This window comes from Pleurodeles waltl, chromosome 2_2 (assembly GCF_031143425.1).
Source record: "Pleurodeles waltl isolate 20211129_DDA chromosome 2_2, aPleWal1.hap1.20221129, whole genome shotgun sequence".
In the NCBI taxonomy this organism is placed as follows: Eukaryota; Metazoa; Chordata; class Amphibia; order Caudata; family Salamandridae; genus Pleurodeles; species Pleurodeles waltl.
Window position 1 is genome coordinate 963871683 of NC_090439.1, and position 24996 is coordinate 963896678.

A 24996-nucleotide genomic window follows, 5' to 3' on the forward strand; every position below is an offset into this window, starting at 1 on the left:
GATGGCAACTTTAAAAGTGTGCTAGGACCCTGCTAACCACGCTCCAGTACCAGTGTTTTTCCCCCAAATTGTACCTTTGTTTCCACAATTGGCACAACCCTGGTACACAGTCAAGTCCCTTGTAAAAGATACCCCTGGTACCAAGGGCCCTGTGGCCAGGGAAGGTCTCTAAGGACTGCAGTATGTATTATACCACCCTGGGGGAGCCCTCACTCAGCCCATGTACACTGCCTTGCAGCTTTTGTGTGCTGGTGGGGAGAAAAAGGCAAAGTCAACATGGCACCTCCCTCAGGGTGCCATGCCCACAAACCACTGCCTCTAGCAGGCCTTACAGTCCTAAGGCAGGGTACACTATACCACAAGTGAAGGCATAACTGTATAAGCAATATGCCTCAAACAGTGTCCAAGTCCATTCTTAGACATTGTAAGTACAGTGTGGCCATATTAAGTATATGGTCTGGGAGTTTGTCAAAATGAACTCCACAGTTCCATAATGGCTACACTGAATACTGGGAAGTTGGGTACCAAACTTCGCAGAATAATAAACCCACACTGATGCCAGTGTGGCATTTATTAAAAATGCACAGAGGGCATCTTAGAGATAGCCCCGTATTTTACTCAATCCTTCAGTGGAGGACTGATTGGTCTGTGACACTGTGAGACGAGTTTCTGATAGGAACCCACGTTAAAATTGCTCAACATGGGCCTCTGCACCCGGCTGGCCTAGTGTTGCTGGTGGTGGGTGTTTGGGGTTGACTTGAACCCCCAACGGTGGACTACCTATAACCCGGAGACTGGAACTGTAAGTCATGTACTTACCTCAAACTGAACTTTATTTTCTTCCCCCAGAAACTGTTCTGAACTCCACAGCACCATAATGGCTTCACTGAATACTGGGAAGTTTGGTATGTAACTTCTCACCCCATGTGGTCAGAAACTCGTCTGAAAGTGTCAGTCCTACACTAGCAGTTGTGCTAACATACAGGGGGCATCGTTAAGATGCCCTCCATGCAACATTTTTCAATAAATATCACACTGGCATCACTGTGGGTTTATTGTGCTGAGGTGAGCCTCAAAGGTTCAAGCCTCGGGTTACAGTGCCCCAGGGAACTCCAGTTAGTGGAGATGCCCGGGCCCCCAGAAAAAGCACCACTTTTGGCAGCAAGTCCAGCAGGAAAAGTAGGGAAAACAGGGAGGAGCGACCACCCCAGCCACTACCAACCCTAAGGTGTCCAGAGCGGAGGTGGCCTCCTCCCTGCAGAATCCTCCATCTTGGTTTGGAGGACAGGGAACAATAGGGATATGAATCTGCCATTCTCCCCAAAGGGAGTGGGCACAAGGAGGGGTAGCCACCCTCCGGGGCAGCAACCATTGGCTACTGTCCTCTGACACCTAACACACCCCTTACATTCCTAAGGCAGGGTGCACTATACCACAGGTGAGGGTACATGAGCACTATGCCCCTACAGTGTCTAAGCAAACCCTTAGACATTGTAAGTGCAGGGTAGCCATAAAGAGTATATGGTCTGGGAGTTTGTCGAACAAAAACTCCACATTTCCCTAATGGCTACACTGAAATCTGGGAAGTTTGGTATCAAACTTCTCGGCACAATAAATGCACACTAATGCCAGTGTGGGATTTATTGTAAAATGCACCCAGAGGGCATCGTAGAGATGCCCCCTGAATACCAGTCCGAGTCCTAGTGCTAGGCTGACCAATTTCTGCCAGCCTGCCACAACCAGATGAGTTTCTGGCCACATGGGGTTAGTGCCTTTGTCACTCTGTGTCCAGGAACAAAGCCTGTACAGGGTGGAGGTGCTTCTCCCCCCCAACATCCCCCCCGGCAGGAACTAACACCTGGCGGTGAGCCTCAAAGACTCATTCCTTTTGTGTTACAGCACCCCAGGGCATCCCAGCTAGTGGAGATGCCCGCCCCTCCGGCTACTGCCCCCACTTTTGGCGGCAAGGCAGGAGAGGATAATGAGAAAATCAAGGAGGAGTCACCCACCAGTTAGGACTACCCCTAAGGTGTCCTGAGCGGAGGTGACCCCTGCCTTTAGAAATCCTCCACCTTGAGTTTGGAGGATTCCCCCAATAGGATTAGAGATGTGCCTGACCCCCCCCCCCCCCCCACCCCCTCCCAGGAAGGAGCCACAGAGACGGTGTAGCCACCCTCCAGGACAGTAGCCATTGGCTACTGCCCTCCTGACCAAAACACCCCTAAATTTAGTATTTAGTGGTGACCCAGAACCCAGGAAATCAGATTCCTGCAACCTACACAAAGGAGGACAGCTGACCTGAAAGCCCTGCAGAGACGACGGAGACAACTGACTTGGCCCCAGCCCTTCCGGCCTGTCTCCAGACTCAAAGAACCTGCACAGGGATGCATCCGACAGGGACCAGAGACCTCTGAGGACTCAGAAGACTGCCCTGAAACTGAAGGACCAAGAAACTTCAGAGAACAGCGGCACTGTTCACCTACAGCAACATTTTTGCAACTTTGAAACAACTTCTAAAGAACTCACTCTTCCTGCCGGAAGCCTGAGACTTGACCCTCTGCACCGACGCCCCCGGCTCAAGCTTCAGAGAACCAACACTGCAGCGAGGACTCCCAGGCGACTGCGACCTTGTGAGTAACCCGAGACGACCCCCTGTGCCCCCACAGCAACGCCTGTAGAGAGGATCCAGAGGCTCCCCCTGACCGCGACTGCCTGGAACAAAGAACCAAACGCCTGGACCCAGCATTGCCCCTGCAGCCCCCAGGCCCGAAAGGAACAAACCTCCAGTGCAGGAGTGACCATCAGGCGGCCCTCTGCCTAGCCCAGTCGGTGGCTGACCCGAGAAAGCCCCCTGTGCCCTGCCTGCATCGCGTAAGTGACCCCGCGGGTCTCTCCATTGCTTTGAATAGCAAACCCGACGCCAACTTTGCACACTTCACCCAGCCGCCCCTGCGCCGCTGAGGGGGTGGTTGTGTGCTCATTTGTGTCCCCCCCCAGTGCTCTACAAAACCCCCCTAGTCTGCTCCCCGAGGACGCGGGTACTTATCTGCCAGCAGACCGGAACCGGAGCACCCCTGTTCTCCATAGGCGCCTATGTGTTTTGGGCCCTCCTTTGTCCTCTGCACCTGACCGGCCCTGTGTTGCTGGTGCGGTGACTGAGGTTGCCTTGAACCCCCAACGGTGGGCTACCTATGCCCAGGAAACTGAAACTGAACTTGTAAGTGCTTTACTTACCTCATAAACTTAATCATACTTACCTCCCCCAGGAACTGTTGATTTTTGCAGTGTGTCCACTTTGAAAATAGCTTATTGCCATTTTAACCTATACTGTGTGTACTACTGCTTTAATTCAAAGTTCCTTACTTACGTGTGTGGAGTACCTTGCATTTTATGTATTTACTTAAAATCTTGTGATTCTAAAATGAAAGAAAATATATATTTCTATATAAAAACTATTGGCCTGGAGTTAAGTCTGAGTGTGTGTTCCTCATGTATTGACTGTGAGTGTACAACAAATGCTTAACACTACCCTCTGATAAGCCTGCACTGCTCGACCACACTGCCACAAAATAGAGCATTAGAATTATCTGATTTTGCCACTATCAACCTCTAAGGGGAACCCTTTGAATCTGTGAACACCATCTCTCACTTTGAGATCGTATATACAGAGCCAACTTCCTACAAATATCTTTACCCTTCATCTTGCTAATGTAGCTGAAGATAAGTTAATCAAGCCTGAAATCATTGGTACTTTCAGTATAAAAACTTGCTGCACTCTTAATGTCCAACCTGCGGAGCCTTTCCTCATTAGTGGTACATGGAGGTACATAGCTTGCCTTAAGTGAAAGGGTGTGACCACATTGGGCAGGAAAGCAGCACTGGTTGTAAGGACCAACTTCTCAGGAATGAAGATCTAGGCCATGTAATGGCAAACAGAAACCCGACTTGAAAAGTAAGCAGTTGCAAATGGAAAATATGTAAAGGTTCAAAAGGCAAAACAATAATGTAAGAACCAGATTAACGGTCCTCTGGAGGCATAATGAATTGGAAAACCTATTGGTAAGTGTGAGGAAATGGGGTGAATTACGTGATGGTGTTGTGAAACCTCACTGAGGAGTACAATCACCAACTCCTTTACGACCCTTGTTTTGTCTGCCAAACCTTCAGCTCAAACATGGGTAGCTGTGGCTCTGAGCAGCAAGGCTTACACAAAGGAACAAGGGTAAAGAGCTTAAATAGCACCAAAACAATTGCAGAAGAACCAGATAAGGCACCAAGGAATTCCCACACCTTGTTGTAAAATTGTATTTTTAAGTATTTTCAGATGCCACAATGAATCAAAGCATTTGACTCAATGTGACAAGCTCTGGCAAATTTAACAACTGACCTTTTGAAACTTTTTGAGCAAAAAGTTGGGGAGGTTGTAATGCAGTGGGTGAGTTTTACTTGGGATGACCAGATCCAGCAGGGAGCCAGTCAAGGTGCCCAAGCAAGGCCGTCAGAAACAGTTAGGCCCCCAGAAGCAGTAGTCTTCCTGCAGTTTGTCACTTTATCCTCAATCAGTGGATTCCTATGGAAGTGGTTCTGATGCTGAGGATACAGGATTCCTTGAAGATAATCCAGGATTTGATAGACGGGGGTCTTCCTGCACTGACTCCTTGGTTCACAGAGGTGATGAGGGGGCCCTGGACACAGGGTTTATGTCTTCCTCGTCCTGTCAGTGCTGGCAGAAGTCCAGTCACCGAGGATCGGGGTCACAGGCTAATCCTTTTTAAGTTGATAACTTGTCCTTTGGCAGTCCCAGCTGCACTCAGAGGACACTCCCTAGCTCAACAAACTTACAAAACTGCATCAGTTCCTGGTCACGCATGGCAGTGACTGGTGGAGAGCTGAACACCACTCTCCCAAGCAAGCTCCCATTGTCTCTGTCCCTGGGAGCTGTTAGCACAAATCCTCATTAGGGCAGAAAGAGGTCTCAGGTTTAGGTTCCATGTGTAAACGTTGAGGGCACAGGAGTCTAAAGGCAACAAAGAAGCAACTTTGTATAAGTTGCACACTGTATCTTGTTACATTAATTTTTACTTGAGAACCAAGCCGGTCTTAAAGTAATGACTTTTTCGATACCTTGGAGTACCAACTTTGGTCACATCGTTCAGGAGTTAGCACAAGTGAGGGTTTAGCACGTAATCATGCACTTGCCTACAGGGCAACCAAGTTTTTCCACAGTGAAAACAGTTTCAGGTTTTTACTGTCAAAATATGTAAAAACAGAACAAAAATATTTCATGAGCAGAACACAAACTGTTCTGCTCATGAACTATTATGCACCCTGGCCATATGGGTGACTTACGCGTGACAGTGCACTTCTCCATTCAGAAGCTATGGCAAAGTCAGACTAGCAGTTTGAAGTTCCCCTTCCAATTTGCAATGGCAGACTTGGAGACTCCTACTCTTTTCACTCAAAGGGTGGCATAACCAAGGCTACAATCCTTGGGGAAGGACTAACTTACTGGCCCTAGGTACCATATACTAGGGACTTAGGTAAGCTAGCCTATGCCAACTGAGTATAGTCAACGTAACATTCACATTTTAGGGTCAGGGCACTGGCAGTGAAGTCTAGTTAGCAGGTCTCAGTGAACTCTCAGTTGAAAAACTAGGAACATCAGTCAAAAAACCTAGGGGTGACCATACAAAGAGGCTCATTTCCTTACAGTGAGACTGTTAGACTAGCATTTTTGGCGTGGTTTCCCCAGTCTTTTTGCCTCTGCTTCCTGCATTTTTTTTTTTTTTTTACACTGTGCTGGATTTCGTTTTTGGTACTGCTGACCAAAGCTAAAGTGCAAGTGCTTCCTGTGTAAATCGTGATTATGATTGGTTATCCATGATTGGCATTTGATTTACTGGTAAGTCCCTTGTATAGTGCACCATGTGTGCCCAGAGCCTGTAAATCAAAAGCTACTAGTGGGCCTGCAGCACTAATCGTGCCACCCACATAGGTAGCCCTGGAAACATGTTTCAGACCTGCCATTGTAGTGTCTGTGTGTGCAGTTTTAAACTGTCGTGTTGACCTGGCAAGTGCACCCATTTGCCAGGCCCAAGTCTTCCCTACTTGGGCATGTAAGGCACCCCTAATGTAGGTGGCTCCATAGGCTAGGTGCAGTGTATGTTAAAGGTGGGACAAGTATTGGCGTGTTTTACATGTCCTGATAGTGGAAACCGAATCTGGCAGTATTTCACTGCCCATCTCTCCCATCGGTCAACAAGGAGGTTGTCTTTAGTTATCTTTTAAGCACAGTTTTCCATTGAGAGCAGATCAAGATCTGGAGTTTGGGGTCCCTGAATTCACAATTTAAAAATACATCTTTTGGTAGAGTTGGATTTTAGATTGTTGGAAAATGCCACTGTAAGGAAATGCCTCCTTGGCATGGTTACCCCCTGACTTTTTGCCTTTGCTGATGCTAAGTTTTGATTTGAAAGTGTGCGGAGGCCTGCTAACCAGGCCCCAGCACCAGCACCAGTGTTCTTTCCCTAACCTGTACTTTTGTTTCCACAATTAGCACACCCTGGCCTCCAGGTAAGTCCCTTGTAACTGGTACCCCTGGTACCAAGGGCCCTGATGCCAGGGAAGGTCTCTAAGGGATGCAGCATGTCTTATGCCACCCTGGGGACCCCTCACTCAGCACAGACACACTGCTTGCCAGCTCGTGTGTGCTGGTGAGGACACAACGAGTAAGTCGACATGGCACTCCCCTCAGGGTGCCATGCCAACCTCACACTGCCTATGCAGTATAGATAAGTCACCCCTCTCGCAGGCCTTACAGCCCTAAGGCAGGGTGCACTATACCATAGGTGAGGGCACCAGTGCATGAGCACTGTGCCCCTACAGTGTCTAAGCAAAATCTTAGACATTGTAAGTGCAGGGTAGCCATAAGAGTATATGGTCTGGGAGTCTCATGCACGAACTCCACAGCACCATAATGGCTACACTGAAAACTGGGAAGTTTGGTATCAAACTTCTCAGCACAATAAATGCACACTGATGCCAGTGTACATTTTATTGTAACATACACCCCAGAGGGCACCTTAGAGGTGTTCATAGATCATTACAAGTTCAACTCTTCCCGCAAATTATTATATTTTCCCACAGAAGAGTCAATGTGTTTTGTAGCATGCACTAAAGAGGACACTGAAAATATCAAATGGCCATGTGTTTTCTGATCTGTGCATGGGTGCTACTTTCATGAATTGAAGACTGCGTAAAGACCAATAAAAATCAGTTTCTCAACGGATGGCAGCCAGAGACTAAATCAACTTAATAGGGTAGTACCTTAGGAATTAAGTTTTTTCTTTTTACAAATTAAAAAACATACGCATTAAAGAATCATAAACAAAGTTTTTTGTTTTTTTCAAAGACCACATTACACTGCCAAATGATAATTGGTAAAGGTTCAACAGACCAATGATATCGCGTGGTTGTTGTGGAAGCTGAGACTGTTGCTGGGGTGGTTGCTGTTCTTCTCTGGGAACCTCTGGATTTTCAAATTCTTTTAAAAATTCATCCAGATTGTCAGCTTCACCCCCTTTCCTTCTCTTCCTAAGTTCATCTGGCACCACCGGTGTGAGGCAACGGGTGAACAGCTATAAAGAGTACACATATTTCAATTACGTAACAAGCCACTAAAAAGCGCTAGCAAGACACTGAATTATCAATAAAACCAACTGTAATGAAACATTACATTCCCTACAAAGAATATTCAAGGCAGATTCCTCTCACTTGACTTAAACAGCAGAAACAGTGGTCATTTGAATTAACAGATTTAGAAAACTTCCATCTCAAAATTGAACTATGTGGATGGTTATTTGAATTAACATCTGATACAGGACTAGATATCCAAGGGGACTATAAGTCTCTTTGTTGGTTTGTAAGCATCTAAATAAATATTTCAAAATGGATTGTCAAATCAAGTTGCATGGGGACACATTAATGTGGCTGAACAAAACACATGCTTGACTTCTGGATGACCCTCAGTTTATGATCAGTCAGTTGCCCTCGATTTACACCATTTACTGGCCAAAGATTAACAGCTCATTGTTACTTTACCTTCAACAGTCTACAATTCCATAATGGCTGAGCAGGCAGAGAGAACAGCTTTTCAACACCACCAGTCTCCTTCCACATCATTAGTTTCTTTGTAGGTGGTGCCAGGTCCAAGGTGGTAACAATATCAGAGTAATCACTTAGTTGGGCACGGATAGTCTTGCTGTCCAATTCCTTTACACTGTCCACAATTAGCTTCCTCTTTCGTTTTGCTTTTGTTTCTTTTACTAAAAGGAGAACAAACATTACTGGAAATATCAAACATCTAAACCCCATTACACTGAAAAATCAGTTGCAAAAATTATGCTTTACACCAGCAACAACATGTGTACCTTGAGACTGGTTGTAGGTTTTAATGCTGTGCATTAGTTTGTTTCTATTCTTTGCTTGGTTTAACAAGGGACAGAATGTTAGAGGAATCAGAACTAGTGTCATTCACATGCCTTGTAAACTAACCCAGACTTCTAAAAGGTGTGCCACCTTTTATTTTTGCCTCCTTTTTCTTTCCTTGATATTGGGGATTAGCCATATCTGCCCTGATTATTTTACATCTTTGTTTAGGTGTGGCATTAGCCTACACCTTTTGATTTTACTAATTTTATGACTAATACTTGCAGGTGCTTTCAACAAGTCCTCTAAAGGATGGGTCAGTGGACAAACCCACTTAATCTACTGTTAACTTTACTGTGACAGACTGCTTTCAACCATTTTACAAGGAGCACATTTACGCGCAAGAGGTTCCCCTAAGTGCCAGGGACTACTATGCAGATGTGTGCTTTTTGAGAATAATCCTTTTGCTTTTAGCTAATGTTTTTGTATACTGATGAGGGTCCAACACCTTCCCAAACAAACTTTAGCACAAACCACAACAAAGCAAGCACACAAAGAGAAAAGGCCAGCTACCCATGGCAGACCTATTGGTTTTTACCAATACTCCTTTTGCTCTGCTTCGGGTACTTATTTCTTTACAATATTTTTCCCATTTTATTTACATGTATTTCCTATCCAATGGTCAAATCACTGGCACTGCTTTCTTCTTTCTTCCACAATGCTTAATGTTTAATCCTTTTTCCTAACTCAGACGTCATAACTGGCAAAAGGCAAGAAAGTTGCATTTTTGGGCTGTGCTACCTGCTGCTAGTGCACTAACTTAGAAATTCAGAATTGAACGTGTTTTAGACAGCACAGCTGCATGCCAATAGGAGCACAGAGTTGGGTCCAGTGTGAGCAAACACGTTCATTATACAAACTTAGCAACTTTGCCTGTTCGCCCCCAAAACAGCCACATCTGCTAACCTACAGCAAATTAAAGTGTTTTCGCTTCAGCCTTCTGGCTTGATGACAAAGTCACACTATATGCACTCACAGCCTCCTAACTTCACATGACCCTGGTCTGTCATGTCTCCCTTCTTATCCACCATTATACTTATATCATACTAACTCTATACTCTATGTTCTTTTGCTCCCTATAGTTTTGAAGTAATGGCTCTTATTAAAGACCAGACACTAGGTATTAAGTTCCTGACAAAAACATGGCTTCACAAGACATCAAGCAGATAGCACGCCATCCTATCTTTTGTTACTTGCTTTCTTGCTTTTCTGGGCATCTCACTAATTCCAGTCTCTCCTCGATCGTCTTTTTTTATTACGCATGATGGCAATACTGCTTCATCCTGGGCCTGGGGATTTTAACTTATGAGCTGAAGCGTTGTGTCACATACTTACCCACATGGTTAATCACTTGCATCTTATTTCTTCTGCATTTCACATTTCATCGTCTGGATTTCCCGTTCTCCTGCTCTTATTGGTTTTAGCTTTCAAGCTACTCTCTACAACTCATTCGACCAGAGGTCATGACCCCCCCCCATTTTCCTCATCCTTCCACCTCTAACAGTAGCCGTTCATAATTGACTTCCGCATATTAACTTATGCCCTGGCAAAAGTTGCTCTCAAACAGACATATTTGGTACTTACAAGTTTAAATCTTTAATCGCCATCTTGATCTTCTATTGTGCAGCTCTCACCATAACCGGTCTGCCTTACACACACTCTACCCCACAGTGGGCATCTAACTGTAAAATTCTGGAATGTCTTTGGCACCTTCATTATGGTCCTGTGGCCTATGCTACTTACACCACCACCCTGAAACAAACTCGCATTTGTTCAGGTCATCTACTGCAAATCATGCACTGACTAAGCCAGCAATATAATTAATGAGGATTATGGTACAGTTAAAGGCCTCATCTTACTTAATGCTACACTTTGATCAATCGGTCAGTTGAACTCAGTCACGGTCATGATTTCTTCTCTACATTTGAGGGTATCTGGCACTTCTTTGGAGCGAATTGTGTTTCTAATTACATGCATCCATTGTCTTACCTGCTCCTTCAGTTGTTACCAATATTTCTCTAAAGATCCATAGAATAATGAAATCTGGTCTTCAACCACTATGTTTTGCTCTTCCTTTTCTACTCTTACTCTGAAACCGCCTTGAGAACTTATGTGATAACTCAGACCTGAACAACTTCCATCTTAAACACCCTTTTGCTTTTAAAATGAAAATGTCACTTACCCAGTGTACATCTGTTCGTGGCATCAGTCGCTGGAGATTCACATGTTCTGCATAGCTCGCCATCTGGTGTTGGGTCGGAGTGTTACAAGTTGTTTTTCTTCGAAGAAGTCTTTCGAGTCACGGACCGAGTGACTCCTCCTTCTGTCTCCATTGCGCATGGGCGTCGACTCCATCTTCGATTGTTTCCCCCGCAGAGGGTGAGGTAGGAGTTGTGTTGTAGTAATAGTGCCCATGCAATGGAGTGACTAAGTATGTACCTATTTAAGGATAAAATAATATATATACACAAATATACAAAGTTGAAGCTAACTTCCGAATTGCTACAGGCTCCCGGGGAGGTGGGTGGGCACATGTGAATCTCCAGCGACTGATGCCACGAACAGATGTACACTGGGTAAGTGACATTTTCAGTTCGATGGCATCTGTCGCTGTAGATACACATGTTCTGCATAGACTAGTAAGCAGTTATCTCCCCAAAAGCGGTGGTTCAGCCTGTAGGAATGGAAGTGGTTTGAAATAACGTTCTTAACACGGCTTGACCTACTGTGGCTTGCTGTGCGGATAGCACGTCTACACAGTAGTGCTTGGTGAACGTGTGTGGCGTAGACCATGTGGCTGCCTTACATATTTCTTGCATTGGGATGTTTCCTAGAAAGGCCATGGTAGCACCTTTTTTTCTGGTTGAGTGTGCCCTTGGTGTAATGGGCAGTTGTCGTTTTGCTTTAAGGTAGCAGATTTGGATGCATTTAACTATCCATCTGGCTATACCTTGTTTTGATATTGGGTTTCCTGCATGAGGTTTTTGGAATGCAATAAATAGTTGTTTAGTCTTTCTGATGTTTTTCGTTCTGTCAATGTAGTACATTAATGCTCTTTTGACATCTAATGTATGTAGTGCCCTCTCAGCTACGGAATCTGGCTGTGGGAAGAACACTGGTAGTTCCACTGTTTGATTTAGGTGGAACGGTGAAATAACCTTTGGTAAAAATGTAGGATTGGTCCTTAGGACGACTTTATTTTTGTGTAGTTGCATAAAAGGTTCTTGTATTGTAAACGCCTGAATTTCGCTTACTCTTCTTAGAGATGTAATGGCGATGAGAAATGCAACCTTCCAGGTGAGGAACTGTATTTCACAAGAGTGCATGGGTTCAAAAGGTGGACCCATGAGTCTTGTTAAGACAACATTTAAGTTCCATGAAGGAACAGGTGGTGTTCTTGGTGGTATAATTCTTTTAAGCCCTTCCATGAATGCTTTAATGACTGGTATCCTATATAGGGAAGTTGAATAGGTAGTCTGCAGGTATGCAGATATTGCCGCAAGGTGTATTTTAATGGAAGAGAAGGCTAGGCTAGATTTCTGTAAGTGAAGCAAGTAACCCACTACATCCTTTGGAGTTGCGTGTATAGGTTGGATCTGATTATGATGGCAGTAGCAGACAAACCTCTTCCATTTACTTGCATAGCAGTGCCTAGTGGACGGCCTTCTGGCTTGCTTTATGACTTCCATACATTCTTGGGTAAGTTGTAAGTGTCCAAATTCTAGGATTTCAGGAGCCAGATTGCTAGATTCAGCGATGCTGGATCTGGATGTCTGATCTGTTGGTTGTGTTGTGTTAACAGATCCGGCCTGTTGGGCAATTTGATGTGGGGTACTACTGATAGGTCTAGCAGTGTTGTGTACCAGGGTTGCCTTGCCCAAGTTGGTGCTATTAAAATGAGTTTGAGTTTGTTTTGACTCAATTTGTTTACCAGATAAGGAAGGAGAGGAGGAAAAGCGTAGGCAAATATCCCGGACCAGTTCATCCATAGGGCATTGCCTTGGGACTGCCTGTGTGGGTATCTGGATGCGAAGTTTTGGCATTTTGTGTTCTCTCTTGTTGCAAACAAGTCTATTTGAGGTGTTCCCCAGAGTCTGAAGTAAGTGTTTAGAACTTGGGGGTGAATTTCCCATTCGTGGACTTGTTGGTGATCTCGAGAGAGATTGTCTGCAAGTTGATTCTGGATCCCTGGAATAAACTGCGCTATTAGGCGAATGTGGTTGTGAATTGCCCATCGCCATATTTTCTGTGCTAGAAGACTCAACTGCGTTGAGTGTGTCCCCCCCTGTTTGTTTAGATAATACATAGTTGTCATGTTGTCTGTTTTGACAAGAATGTATTTGTGAGTTATAATTGGTTGGAAAGCCCGCAATGCGTGAAAAATTGCTAGCATTTCTAGGTGATTTATATGCAGTTTTGTTTGATGTACGTTCCATTGTCCTTGTACGCTGTGTTGATCGAGGTGTGCTCCCCACCCTGTCATGGAAGCATCTGTTATTACGTATTGTGGCACTGGGTCTTGGAATGGCCGCCCTTTGTTTAAATTTATACTGTTCCACCATAGAAGCGAGAGGTAAGTTTGGCGGTCTATCAACACCAGATCTAGAAGGTGACCCTGTGCTTGTGACCATTGTGATGCTAGGCACTGTTGTAAGGGCCTCATGTGTAGTCTTGCGTTCGGGACAATGGCTATGTGTAAGGAAATGCCTCCTTGGCATGGTTGCCCCCTGACTTTTTGCCTTTGCTGATGCTATGTTTACAATTGAAAGTGTGCTGAGGCCTGCTAACCAGGCCCCAGCACCAGTGTTCTTTCCCTAACCTGTACTTTTGTATCCACAATTAACAGACCCTGGCATCCAGATAAGTCCCTTGTAACTGGTACTTCTAGTACCAAGGGCCCTGATGCCAAGGAAGGTCTCTAAGGGCTGCAGCATGTCTTATGCCACCCTGGAGACCTCTCACTCAGCACAGACACACTGCTTGCCAGCTTGTGTGTGCTAGTGAGAACAAACTGAGTAAGTCCACATGGCACTCCCCTCAGGGTGCCATGCCAGCCTCTCACTGCCTATGCAAGTATAGGTCAGTCACCCCTCTAGCAGGCCTTACAGCCCTAAGGCAGGGTGCACTATACCATAGGTGAGGGTACCAGTGCATGAGCATGGTACCCCTACAGTGTCTAAACAAAACCTTAGACATTGTAAGTGCAGGGTAGCCATAAGAGTATATGGTCTGGGAGTTTGTCAAACACGAACTCCACAGCACCATAATGGCTACACTGAAAACTGGGAAGTTTGGTATCAAACTTCTCAGCACAATAAATGCACACTGATGCCAGTGTACATTTTATTGCAAAATACACCCCAGAGGGCACCTTAGAGGTGCCCCCTGAAACTTAACCGACTATCTGTGTAGGCTGACTAGTTTTAGCAGCCTGCCACAAACCGAGACATGATGCTGGCCCCATGGGGAGAGTGCCTTTGTCACTCTGAGGCCAGTAACAAAGCCTGCACTGGGTGGAGATGCTAACACCTCCCCCAGGCAGGAGCTGTAACACCTGGCGGTGAGCCTCAAAGGCTCACCCCTTTGTCACAGCCCAGCAGGGAACTCCAGCTTAGTGGAGTTGCCCGCCCCCTCCGGCCACGGCCCCCACTTTTGGCGGCAAGGCTGGAGGGAACAAAGAAAGCAACAAGGAGGAGTCACTGGCCAGTCAGGACAGCCCCTAAGGTGTCCTGAGCTGAGGTGACTAACTTTTAGAAATCCTCCATCTTGCAGATGGAGGATTCCCCCAATAGGGTTAGGATTGTGACCCCCTCCCCTTGGGAGGAGGCACAAAGAGGGTGTACCCACCCTCAGGGCTAGTAGCCATTGGCTACTAACCCCCCAGACCTAAACACGCCCTTAAATTTAGTATTTAAGGGCTACCCTGAACCCTAGAAAAGTAGATTCCTGCAACAACAAGAAGAAGGACTGCCCAGCTGAAAACCCCTGCAGAGGAAGACCAGAAGACAACAACTGCCTTGGCTCCAGAAACTCACCGGCCTGTCTCCTGCCTTCCAAAGAACTCTGCTCCAGCGACGCCTTCCAAAGGGACCAGCGACCTCTGACTCCTCTGAGGACTGCCCTGCTTCGACAACGACAAGAAACTCCCGAGGACAGCGGACCTGCTCCAAAAAGACTGCAACTTTGTTTCAAGAAGCAGCTTTAAAGAACCCTGCAACTCCCCACAAGAAGCGTGAGACTTGCAACACTGCACCCGGCGACCCCGACTCGGCTGGTGGAGAACCAACACCTCAGGGAGGACCCCCGGACGACTATACGACTGAGTACCAAAACCTGTCCCCCCTGAGTCCCCACAGCGCCGCCTGCAGAGGGAATCCCGAGGCTTCCCCTGACCGCGACTCTCTGAAACCTAAGTCCCGACGCCTGGAAAAGACCCTGCACCCGCAGCCCCCAGGACCTGAAGGACCGGACTTTCACTGCAGAAGTGACCCCCAGGAGTCCCTCTCCCTTGCCCAAGTGGAGGTTTCCCCGAGGAAGCCCCCCCTTGCCTGCCTGCAGCGCTGAAGAGATCCCTTGATCTCTCATTGACTTCCATTGCGAACCCGACGCTTGTTCTAACACTGCACCCGGCCGCCCCCGCGCCGCTGAGGGTGAAATTCCTGTGTGGGCTTGTGTCCCCCCCGGTGCCCTACAAAACCCCCCTGGTCTGCCCTCCGAAGACGCGGGTACTTACCTGCAAGCAGACCGGAACCGGGGCACCCCCTTCTCTCCATTGGAGCCTATGCGTTTTGGGCACCACTTTGAACTCTGCACCTGACCGGCCCTGAGCTGCTGGTGTGGTAACTTTGGGGTTGCTCTGAACCCCCAACTGTGGGCTACCTTGGACCAAGAACTGAACCCTGTAAGTGTCTTACTTACCTGGTAAAACTAACCAAAACTTACCTCCCCCCAGGAACTGTGAAAATTGCACTAAGTGTCCACTTTTTAAATAGCTATTTGTGAATAACTTGAAGTATACATGCAATTGAAATGATTCAAAGTTCCTAATGTACTTACCTGCAATACCTTTCAAACAAGATATTGCATGTTAAATTTGAACCTGTGGTTCTTAAAATAAACTAAGAAAAGATATTTTTCTATAACAAAACCTATTGGCTGGATTTGTCTCTGAGTGTGTGTACCTCATTTATTGTCTATGTGTATGTAAAACAAATGCTTAACACTACTCCTTGGATAAGCCTACTGCTCGACCACACTACCACAAAATAGAGCATTAGTATTATCTCTTTTTACCACTATTTTACCTCTAAGGGGAACCCTTGGACTCTGTGCATGCTATTCCTTACTTTGAAATAGCACATACAGAGCCAACTTCCTACACTATGCATGAAGACATCATGCCTAGGAGTTGTAATATCATCTTTGCTTGTATTGTTTGTGTTGGATACATGCGTTGTATGATCTTGTTGAAATTTTGAATTCTTTGTGGACTTGGAGTGGCTACTCCCTTTATTGTGTCTATTATGGCTCCCAGGTATTGTTGTATTTTGCACGGCAAAATGTTGGATTTTGCAAAGTTGACCGTGAAACCTAGTTTGTAGAGGGTTTGTATGATTTGATTTGTGTGTTGTAAGCACTTTGTTAGTGAATTGGTTTTGATTAGCCAATCGTCTAGATACGGGAATACATGTATTTGCTGCCTTCTGATGTGTGCAGCCACTACTGCTAGACATTTTGTAAAGACTCTTGGTGCGGTTGTTAAACCAAAAGGCAATACTTTGAATTGGTAATGTATTCCTTTGAATACGAACCGTAGGTATTTTCTGTGAGATGGATGTATTGGTATATGGAAATACGCGTCTTTGAGGTCTAAGGTTGTCATGTAGTCCTGTAGTTTTAGCAATGGTAACACCTCTTGTAGCGTGACCATGTGAAAGTGGTCTGATTTGATGTAGGTGTTTAGTATTCTGAGGTCTAGGATTGGTCTCAGTGTTTTGTCCTTTTTTGGTATTAAGAAGTACAGTGAATAGACTCCTGTGTTTGTTTGTTTGTGTGTTTGGTACTAATTCGATTGCATTCTTTTGCAATAGGGCTTGAACTTCTATTTCCAGAAGGTCGGAATGTTGTTTTGACAATTTCTGTGCTTTTGGTGGTATGTTTGGAGGGAATTGTAGGAATTCTATGCAATAACCATGTTGGATAATTGCTAAGACCCAAGTGTCTGTAGTTATTTCCTCCCATGCTTTGTAATAATGACCTATTCTTCCCCCCACTGGTGTTGTGTGGAGGGGGTGAGTGACATCTGAGTCACTGCTTGGTTGTAGGGGTTTTGGGGCTTTGAAATTTTCCTCTATTCCTAGGGAATTGCCCTCCTCTGTATTGGCCCCGAAAGCCTCCCCTGTACTGTCCCTGGTAGCTGGACGGTGTTGCCTGCGAGGTGCTGGCTTGTGTGGCCTGACCCCGAAACCCCCCTCTAAAGGGTGTCTTGCGGAAGGTGCTGTAGGTTCCTCTGCTCTGCGGGGAGTAGAGTGCGCCCATGGCTTTAGCAGTGTCAGTGTCTTTTTTAAGTTTTTCGATTGACGTGTCCACTTCTGGTCCGAACAGTTGTTTTTCGTTGAATGGCATATTGAGCACTGCCTGCTGTATCTCTGGTTTGAACCCAGACGTTCTTAGCCATGCGTGCCTTCTAATGGTCACAGATGTATTAATTGTTCTTGCAGCTGTGTCTGCTGCGTCCATAGAAGATCGTATCTGGTTATTTGATATGTTCTGTCCTTCCTCAACCACCTGCTTTGCCCTTTTTTGAAGTTCCTTGGGTAGATGCTCGATGAGGTGTTGCATCTCATCCCAATGGGCTCTGTCATAGCGCGCAAGTAGTGCTTGAGAGTTAGCGATGCGCCACTGGTTTGCAGCTTGTACTGCGACCCTTTTCCCAGCTGCATCGAACTTGCGGCTCTCTTTATCTGGGGGTGGTGCGTCCCCAGATGTGTGGGAGTTGGCTCTTTTCCGAGCTGCTCCCACTACGACGGAATCTGGTGGCAGCTGTGTGGTGATGAAAACAGGGTCTGTAGGAGGTGCTTTATATTTCTTTTCCACCCTTGGCGTTATTGCCCTACTTTTGACCGGCTCCTTGAAGATTTCCTTTGCGTGCCGAAGCATACCTGGCAGCATAGGCAGGCTTTGGTAGGAGCTGTGGGTGGAGGAGAGGGTGTTGAATAAAAAGTAATCCTCGACTTGTTCTGAGTGGAGGTTTACGTTGTGGAATTGTGCTGCTCTAGCCACCACTTGAGAATATGCTGTGCTGTCTTCAGGTGGTGAGTGCTTTGTTGGATATGCCTCCGGACTGTTGTCCGACACTGGGGCGTCATATAAGTCCCAAGCGTCTTGATCTTGGTCACCTTGGCTCATGGTGGTGTGAGCCGGGGAATGTGACGGAGTTTGCGTCGGTGAGACGTTAATTACAGGGGGAGGAGAGGGTGGCGGAGTCACCTTTTTCACCATCTTTGTTTGTGGCGCCTGGTCTGTTTGAAACTCCAGTCTCCTCCTTCTCCTAATAGTAGGAAGGGTACTTATTTTCCCTGTTCCCTGCTGTATGAAAATACGTTTTTGCGTATGGTCCACTTCGGTGGATTGCAGCTCTTCCTCAAACCTATGCTTTCGCATCTGAGAGGACAGTGATTGCTCCTCTGTATAAGAGCCTGGACCTGGGTCGGTTACGGGTTGTTTCGGCACCGAAACCCTGCCTGTATCTTTTTTCGGCTCCGAGGTGGCTTTTTTCTTTTTTAGAGTCGAAACCTCTCGGCGTCGATCTTCGTCGGTGCCGCTGTCTCGGCGCCGAGCCGTTTCTACACCGCTATCTCTGTGTCGTTGCTTCTCTCCAGCACTTTCTCGATCCCGAGAAGGCTGCGTGCCGGTGTCTCGACCGGAGTCGGACGATCTCGGCACTGTTTGGGCCTTTTTCGGTGCCGATGGTCGGTCACCGAACTTATGGGTGGAGCCATGGCCTGGTGGCAGTGGCGTCCCCTGGGCCTTGTCACTTTTCTTATGTGTTGTTTTCGACGTCTTACTCACGGTTCTTTGATCGTCGAATTCCTCGGAGTCCGATTCGTGGATTGAAAAGGTTTCTTCTTCCTCTTGTTCCTCAAACTCTCGGTGCGCTGTCGGCGTGGACGCCATCTGAAGTCTCCTGGCTCGACGGTCACGGAGTGTCTTTCGGGACCGGAACGCGCGACAGGCTTCGCAAGTCTCCTCACTGTGCTCAGGTGACAGGCACAGGTTACAGACCAAATGTTGGTCTGTATACGGGTATTTGTTGTGGCATTTGGGACAAAAACGGAACGGGGTCCGTTCCATCGGCGGTGTTGGACATGCGGTCGGGCCGACCAGGCCCCGACGGGGGATCGAAAAGTACCCCGAAGGGCACCAGAGCGCGTCGATCTTCGATGCGGTGTTGAATCTAACTACGCCGACCCCGAATGCAACAATACCGATGAAAATCTTCCGAAATCTACTAACTTTCCGTTCCGAAACTCGGAGCGACAGGAACACGTCCGAACCCGATGGCGGAAAGAAAACAATCGAAAATGGAGTCGACGCCCATGCGCAATGGAGACAGAAGGAGGAGTCACTCGGTCCCGTGACTCGAAAGACTTCTTCGAAGAAAAACAACTTGTAACACTCCGACCCAACACCAGATGGCGAGCTATGCAGAACATGTGTATCTACAGCGACAGATCCCATCGAACACATGGTTTCCTTACTCCTTTCTTTTCTCAGGAATTCAGAGCCCCTTGACCCACTGCAGACTGGCTTTAGTTCTATTACAGGGACTTAATCTGTTCAGGTCAATGTCTTCAAAAAGCTCTGTTTTGGATAATGTAGACTCTTGTTGGATCTCTTGGTGACCTATGATTTTTGTCTCCCACCACACCCAGCTAACTCATCGGCAGAAATGTGGCTCCTGTTGCAACACTCACCAGCATGCCTGTTGGTCAGATCACAGTCAGGCTATGCATTTATCTCCTTTCAAAGATTCTCCACCTACCCCTATCTTCACACATCATACATTCACATGAAGGACGATTACTCTGCCATGCAGTGTTTGAGTCTGGAAATATCCCTGTTATTTAAAAGTTTTTAACCTAGGGCATCAAATGTAGGAGTCCCTACGACTCATTATGTAACGTTTAAGACTAGAATGTCCCAGTACAGTCACCATTTTTAGACTTTGTGCCTTATTCAAGTCATTTATATATGAAATACTTAGGAATGAGGGAACGATACTTGTGATTCTAGGAGAGAATCAAGCTGCAAAACTGTTCTTTTACAGGACAAAACTACTGTGGAATCACATACTGTGTGTGACATGTAGTGCTATTAACTACCTGTGGAGGATATTTCTCACGTATGTATCCACAGAGACATGAGACTGCAATACTATAAATTTATGGAGACATTTGCTATGTGTGACAACAATCAATTGTGATACTACTTTTGAGATAAAGTGAAGACTGGTTCTCATCACTGTATGCTCCTGTATTTCTAAATTTCTTGTATAGTTAATGCTTATAACACACTCGCCAGTTAAATTTTTTAGAAAACCCCTGCAGATTGGTTCAAAGGCGCTCTTATTAACTGTGATAAATTCAAATTCCCCATGGAAGTAGGCAACCAATGTAACAGTGAAAAATACTATGCTTACTAAATGGAAAAAAGGTTCCCATTTGTCGTTCTTATTGTGTAAGCCACTTGAGCTGAAGGAGTGCATTGTAAGTAATCCATGGGAGTTTACTATCCAAAATGTACTTAATATTTATTTCATTTGTTAGTTTTACCCTGCTCTCCTGGCATTTTTCACATTGTCCATTTTGCAGCATAACATTCTAGTGGATGCTTTTCATAAATATTTATGCGCAGTGTGTCTTTCTTTGGTACCCAATTGTGTATAGGCTACCAGTGATTTTACCAGATAACTATGGACCTTAGTACAATTTGCATATGATTGAAATCACTTCAAAAGGGGAGGTGGAACACCTACATAGAATACAAAAAGAAGTGCCATTCAAGAGACTATGGCATGGAATTACATTTGTGTTGCAGAGATGTTTATAGCACTGCAATTAGTATAACATTGTAGCACACTCAGAGTTGGATTGCGTTCACCTTGGTCTTTAGGATTCAGGCAAGACCAGTTTTCTGATTTGAGTTGGCTCATCAGTAGCATGCTGCATGACTGTTTGGTTGTACGTGTACTACGAATTGCTAGTAATTGTTTTTTTTTTGGGGTGGGTGTGTTTCAGGGGATATATATATATCCATACACATTTTTTTTAAACAAATTCTGAGCATTTAACCATAAAATTAAACTGCTTTCCCACTGGAACAAAATGCTAACAACCCTAGTGCACTCAGATACATAGCGAAGCAATGCCTCAGGGCCTAGCTTTTTGGCCAGGGTCTCCTACTAGCACTTGTGGACGTGAAGGACACATGCACTTTTTGACTCCTGCCATAGCCTAGAAGAAATACTCAAAAAAATCAAGACTTCAGATGTGGCGAGTACAAAAGAATGGATTAATCATGTGACCATGTAGCAAACTGTAGTGGGGAAGAGACTTTCGAACACCCTTTTACAGATCTAGGACTATGAAAGAGCCTGAGATCACAAAACATTTGCATAATTTTCTCCAAGATTTCCCACCATACAGAGCTGATTTTTTGGGGAAAAGACTCCTCCTTCAATTTCATGATTAAAAACGTTCTGAATCGGTAATGTTCACATCAATTAATGCTGGCTTTAATTACTTACCAGTAATATCAATGGGTTCCAATGCAAACGCTTCCTCTTCATTTGGAACAAGAGTAGTCTGATCAGTCATTGTTGGTAAAGGTTCAACCGGATCCACAGAGTCTGGACTATCTGGTCCACCAACTGTGAGCAGAAAAATTGTAAAAATATGAGTACTCAACTCTAAATGTCACTGAAAAAACAAAACAGGGCCAATCTTAAAGCAGCATCAACGCAAGAAGATACCCACTATCGTTGTCATCATCCATATCGTCGTCATGAGGAGGTTGTTCGGGCATCGCCACTTCTCCTTCCGCAATGGGAGGGGGTGGGTCATCAAAGATCCCTCCATCATCATTACTAAGAAGTTTGTCATCTGGGGAAAAAAAAATGACTTTACTACATTGAATGTGAACTACTAAGGTAACTAAAACCATCAAGTGCTTATCTCAGCTGCACAGAGTATCAACTTAAGTCTTCATTTTCTACCATATTTCATAACAAGCTTACTGAAAGGAAAACAAGTAGTTAAAATTGTACTTCTACAGCAGATTTCAAACGATTGGTTATCTGCACTTAAAAACATACCTCATGTAGGACAAAGAGGACTGTAATACACAGCAATTCGAGCAAACAGCGCAGCCAAGGTAAAGATTATTATTACAGATTCTACATTAAAACTAATTAAATCAGTACTAAAATAAAGTTGCTGTCTGGAATTTTAATTGAAACCGTGAGAGCTTACTTGGAAACTATAGCAATCATAGGAGTATTAACATGGTTTAAATGAAATCCACTAAAATGAACAAGCTGTGTAATAAAATGCAACAACTTCATTTACACATTTCTATTTAGGTAGCCAGTCATCTACCCATCAGTTACCAAAGCTCTTCTGCAATTTACCCTGCTCAATTAAATAACTTGGTCCCATACTTCACAACACCAAAGTGACGAAGAACAGGCACTATGAAATTTCACAATAAGGGATTAAAAAAAGTAAAGTGTCAAGGCATTTAACAAACCAATAGAGTTCATTTAGCAGCAAAACAACTTGAATGGGAGATAAACTAGCCTTAAAGACAAATATGCAGGGTTTCAAACTAAACCTACCAAGTATTCCTCCATCATTTCCTTCGCCAAAGTTGTCATCTTTGTATGGGTCTACATATTCGAGGTGATTACTTTTCTCATTAATATGGCTGGTGCTCTGCTCTGGCTCCAACAAGAGGTTAGATGCACTGGTGCTCACCAACATGTCGTCTTCAAAGGCACCATCTTCACGCATCATCTCCCGATCATCCATGCCAAAATCACCTGCAAAAAAACACATTTAGTTTAGTATCAAGCAATCTAGATTAGTTAAGGTATAATTCTACAATGAACAACAAAGAATTCAGGCTGCTTAATGCCACTTTTCTTTACTACGTAGTGTCAATATTTAACAATGTGCAACACAAAAAGCATGATTAATACACTACAATCTTATTTAAACGTTAAATGTCCGAAGACCAAAAATTCCTAAAGTATGACAGTAGGAATGCAATATCAGTAAGGCTTACATTAAGGCCACTCGACAATCACTCGTGTGAAAGAAATTAAACTGCCTAAACAGGAAATTAGTTACATACTTTTAACAAAGTTTACCAGTAGGGGTGGTTTTGCAGCTTGAAGAATTTTCTGGGTTCATATGCTCTGCATTATTCTGCCATCTAGCAGTTGGGTTTGTAATTCCCACACCCCATTCTAGTCTTACCTCGAGTTCAGATTTTTTTTGTCTTTGGTTGTTGGGCGTCAACGGATTTTCCATTTGGTGCTTCCTAGGACGTTGAAGCTCCTACCTTTGCTTGCCGGCTTCAGATTATCTCTTTTTTTTTTTTTACCCTCACCTGGATCTTTCCCTTCATCCTCTTCCTGTTGAAGGTGGGTGGGTCACCTGAATTCAGAAAAATCTTCAAGCTGAAATACTCTACCTACAGGTAAGAAACTATTTATGCAGCATGAATCTGTCTTGGATTTACATGCTGTGCATCAATTGTGTAGCAGTTTTCTGTTAATTTCACCTTGATTGGGTTGAAGGTGGACTTAAATTCGTAAACAGATGTTTCAACACTGTCCCACCTGAGCTTACTTGTTCTTTTGAATGTCTATGCAGCAGTGTTTTGTGAATGTGTTAAGAGACAACCCCATTCCTAGCATACATATAAAAAAGGTGTATTTGCTAGAAATGCAATCGCTGCTCCTTTTTTCCCTTGTTGAATGAGCTTTTAGGGTTGAGTTTAGCCTCTCCCTTGCGCTTATGTGGCATACAGGTTTCCCCATATTGCTGTATACAAAGGAGACAAATAATTGCTTAGTCTTCCTGCTTGACCTTGTCCTTTCACAGTAGTACATTATAGCACGTCTTGCGTTTAATGTGTGTAACACTTTCTGCCCAATTGTTTTGGCGGGGAAAAAAAACACGTTATTTGTATAGATTGATTTATGTGGAACTGTGAAACTACCTTGGGTAAGAACTGTGGATCTGTCCTCATGACAATTTTTTCTTTGTAGATTTGTAAATATGGTTGTTGTGTAACCATTTTAGTTATAGCTCCATGCACATTATTTTAGCAAAACAGGCCTGCTGCTGTTCACTTTAACCTAGACATATTTTATTCAGCTTTATTATTTTAATAGCCACATTTGCGGTCTTGTTTTATTTCTCTCTATCTAGTTATTCTTTGCTTAGGCCAGCACTAAGTTCTTAAACAAGACATTCTTGTTCGCTATGTGCTTCTCAAGGCTGCAGTGAGATAGGTTGCCGGTAAAACCTGGTAACGCTTGGTCTCTGGTATTCATAGAAATATACACATCCTTACGTAGGGACATTTTCTCTGAACATCAGCTGTTTTATTATAAAAACACTTCCCTGTCCCATACACGTTAGAGGGAGATTCCAAGCAGATGACCAAGACTGTATGCTGATAGCCGAATGCTCCGCTACAGCTGCTTATGCAGACTTCAGGCCTTTGCTCAGGTATGGGGGATGATGTCTTCTTAGGGGAACCTGAAGGGCAGAAATAGAGCTTAACATGCTGTGCTCTAATACAGCCTAGGTAGGAATTAGTCTATTGACTTTAGTGACATGGTAGCGTTATTTCTATGCTTTACTCTCCTTGTCACAATTTTAATTGTGTCATGCTTTATCGTCCTGGTTATTGCAGCACAAGCTTTATTATCCAAGATGCAGTTGCTTTATTAAAAGCATATTGTAACATACACTACCTCTGTTCGTCTTTGTATATGTGCGACCAATGTAACTGAGAGAAACGGATGAGATCTGAGTGACCACGATTTCCCTGAGGAATCAATTGTGTCATGTGCTTGGCTGCCCAATCATCCCTGCTCTTGGGTAGAGAAGAGGCACTGCTAGTTAGCCGGAGCAAAAGCCAGATTGAGGCAACAGGTGTCACATGTAGTGGGTTAGACTCAGTCTCCCACACCACAGCCGATCCTGCCGCTCAAATCCAGTAGTCTCCTTAGAATAATGAGAGCCTACGCGACAGGTTATTGAGTCATGAGTCCCTGTATTTCACCCACCCTGCAAACAAGATGTTTTGGCCACTAGGAAATCTGTTTTTAGCGTAAGCATCTTTAGTGTGGCTTTGTGCAACAACTCAAAAGGTGACTTCATTAACTGGGATAGTACCGCATTTAAATTCCATGTGGGTGCCAGTATCTTC

General features: G+C 44.9%; 1 protein-coding gene across 1 annotated transcript in view; it reads right to left on the reverse strand.

The window, feature by feature from the left end:
- The window catches only part of RAD21 (RAD21 cohesin complex component), a 205049-nt gene that overhangs the window by 55380 nt on the left and 124673 nt on the right, over nt 1-24996 (reverse strand). The window contains exons 6-10 of the mRNA XM_069220648.1: nt 22385-22588; nt 21525-21650; nt 21296-21418; nt 8101-8324; nt 7457-7637 (exon numbers count right to left, since the gene is read on the reverse strand). Coding sequence (XP_069076749.1) covers nt 7457-7637; nt 8101-8324; nt 21296-21418; nt 21525-21650; nt 22385-22588 — 858 coding nt within the window. The remainder of the gene's footprint in view (nt 1-7456; nt 7638-8100; nt 8325-21295; nt 21419-21524; nt 21651-22384; nt 22589-24996) is intronic.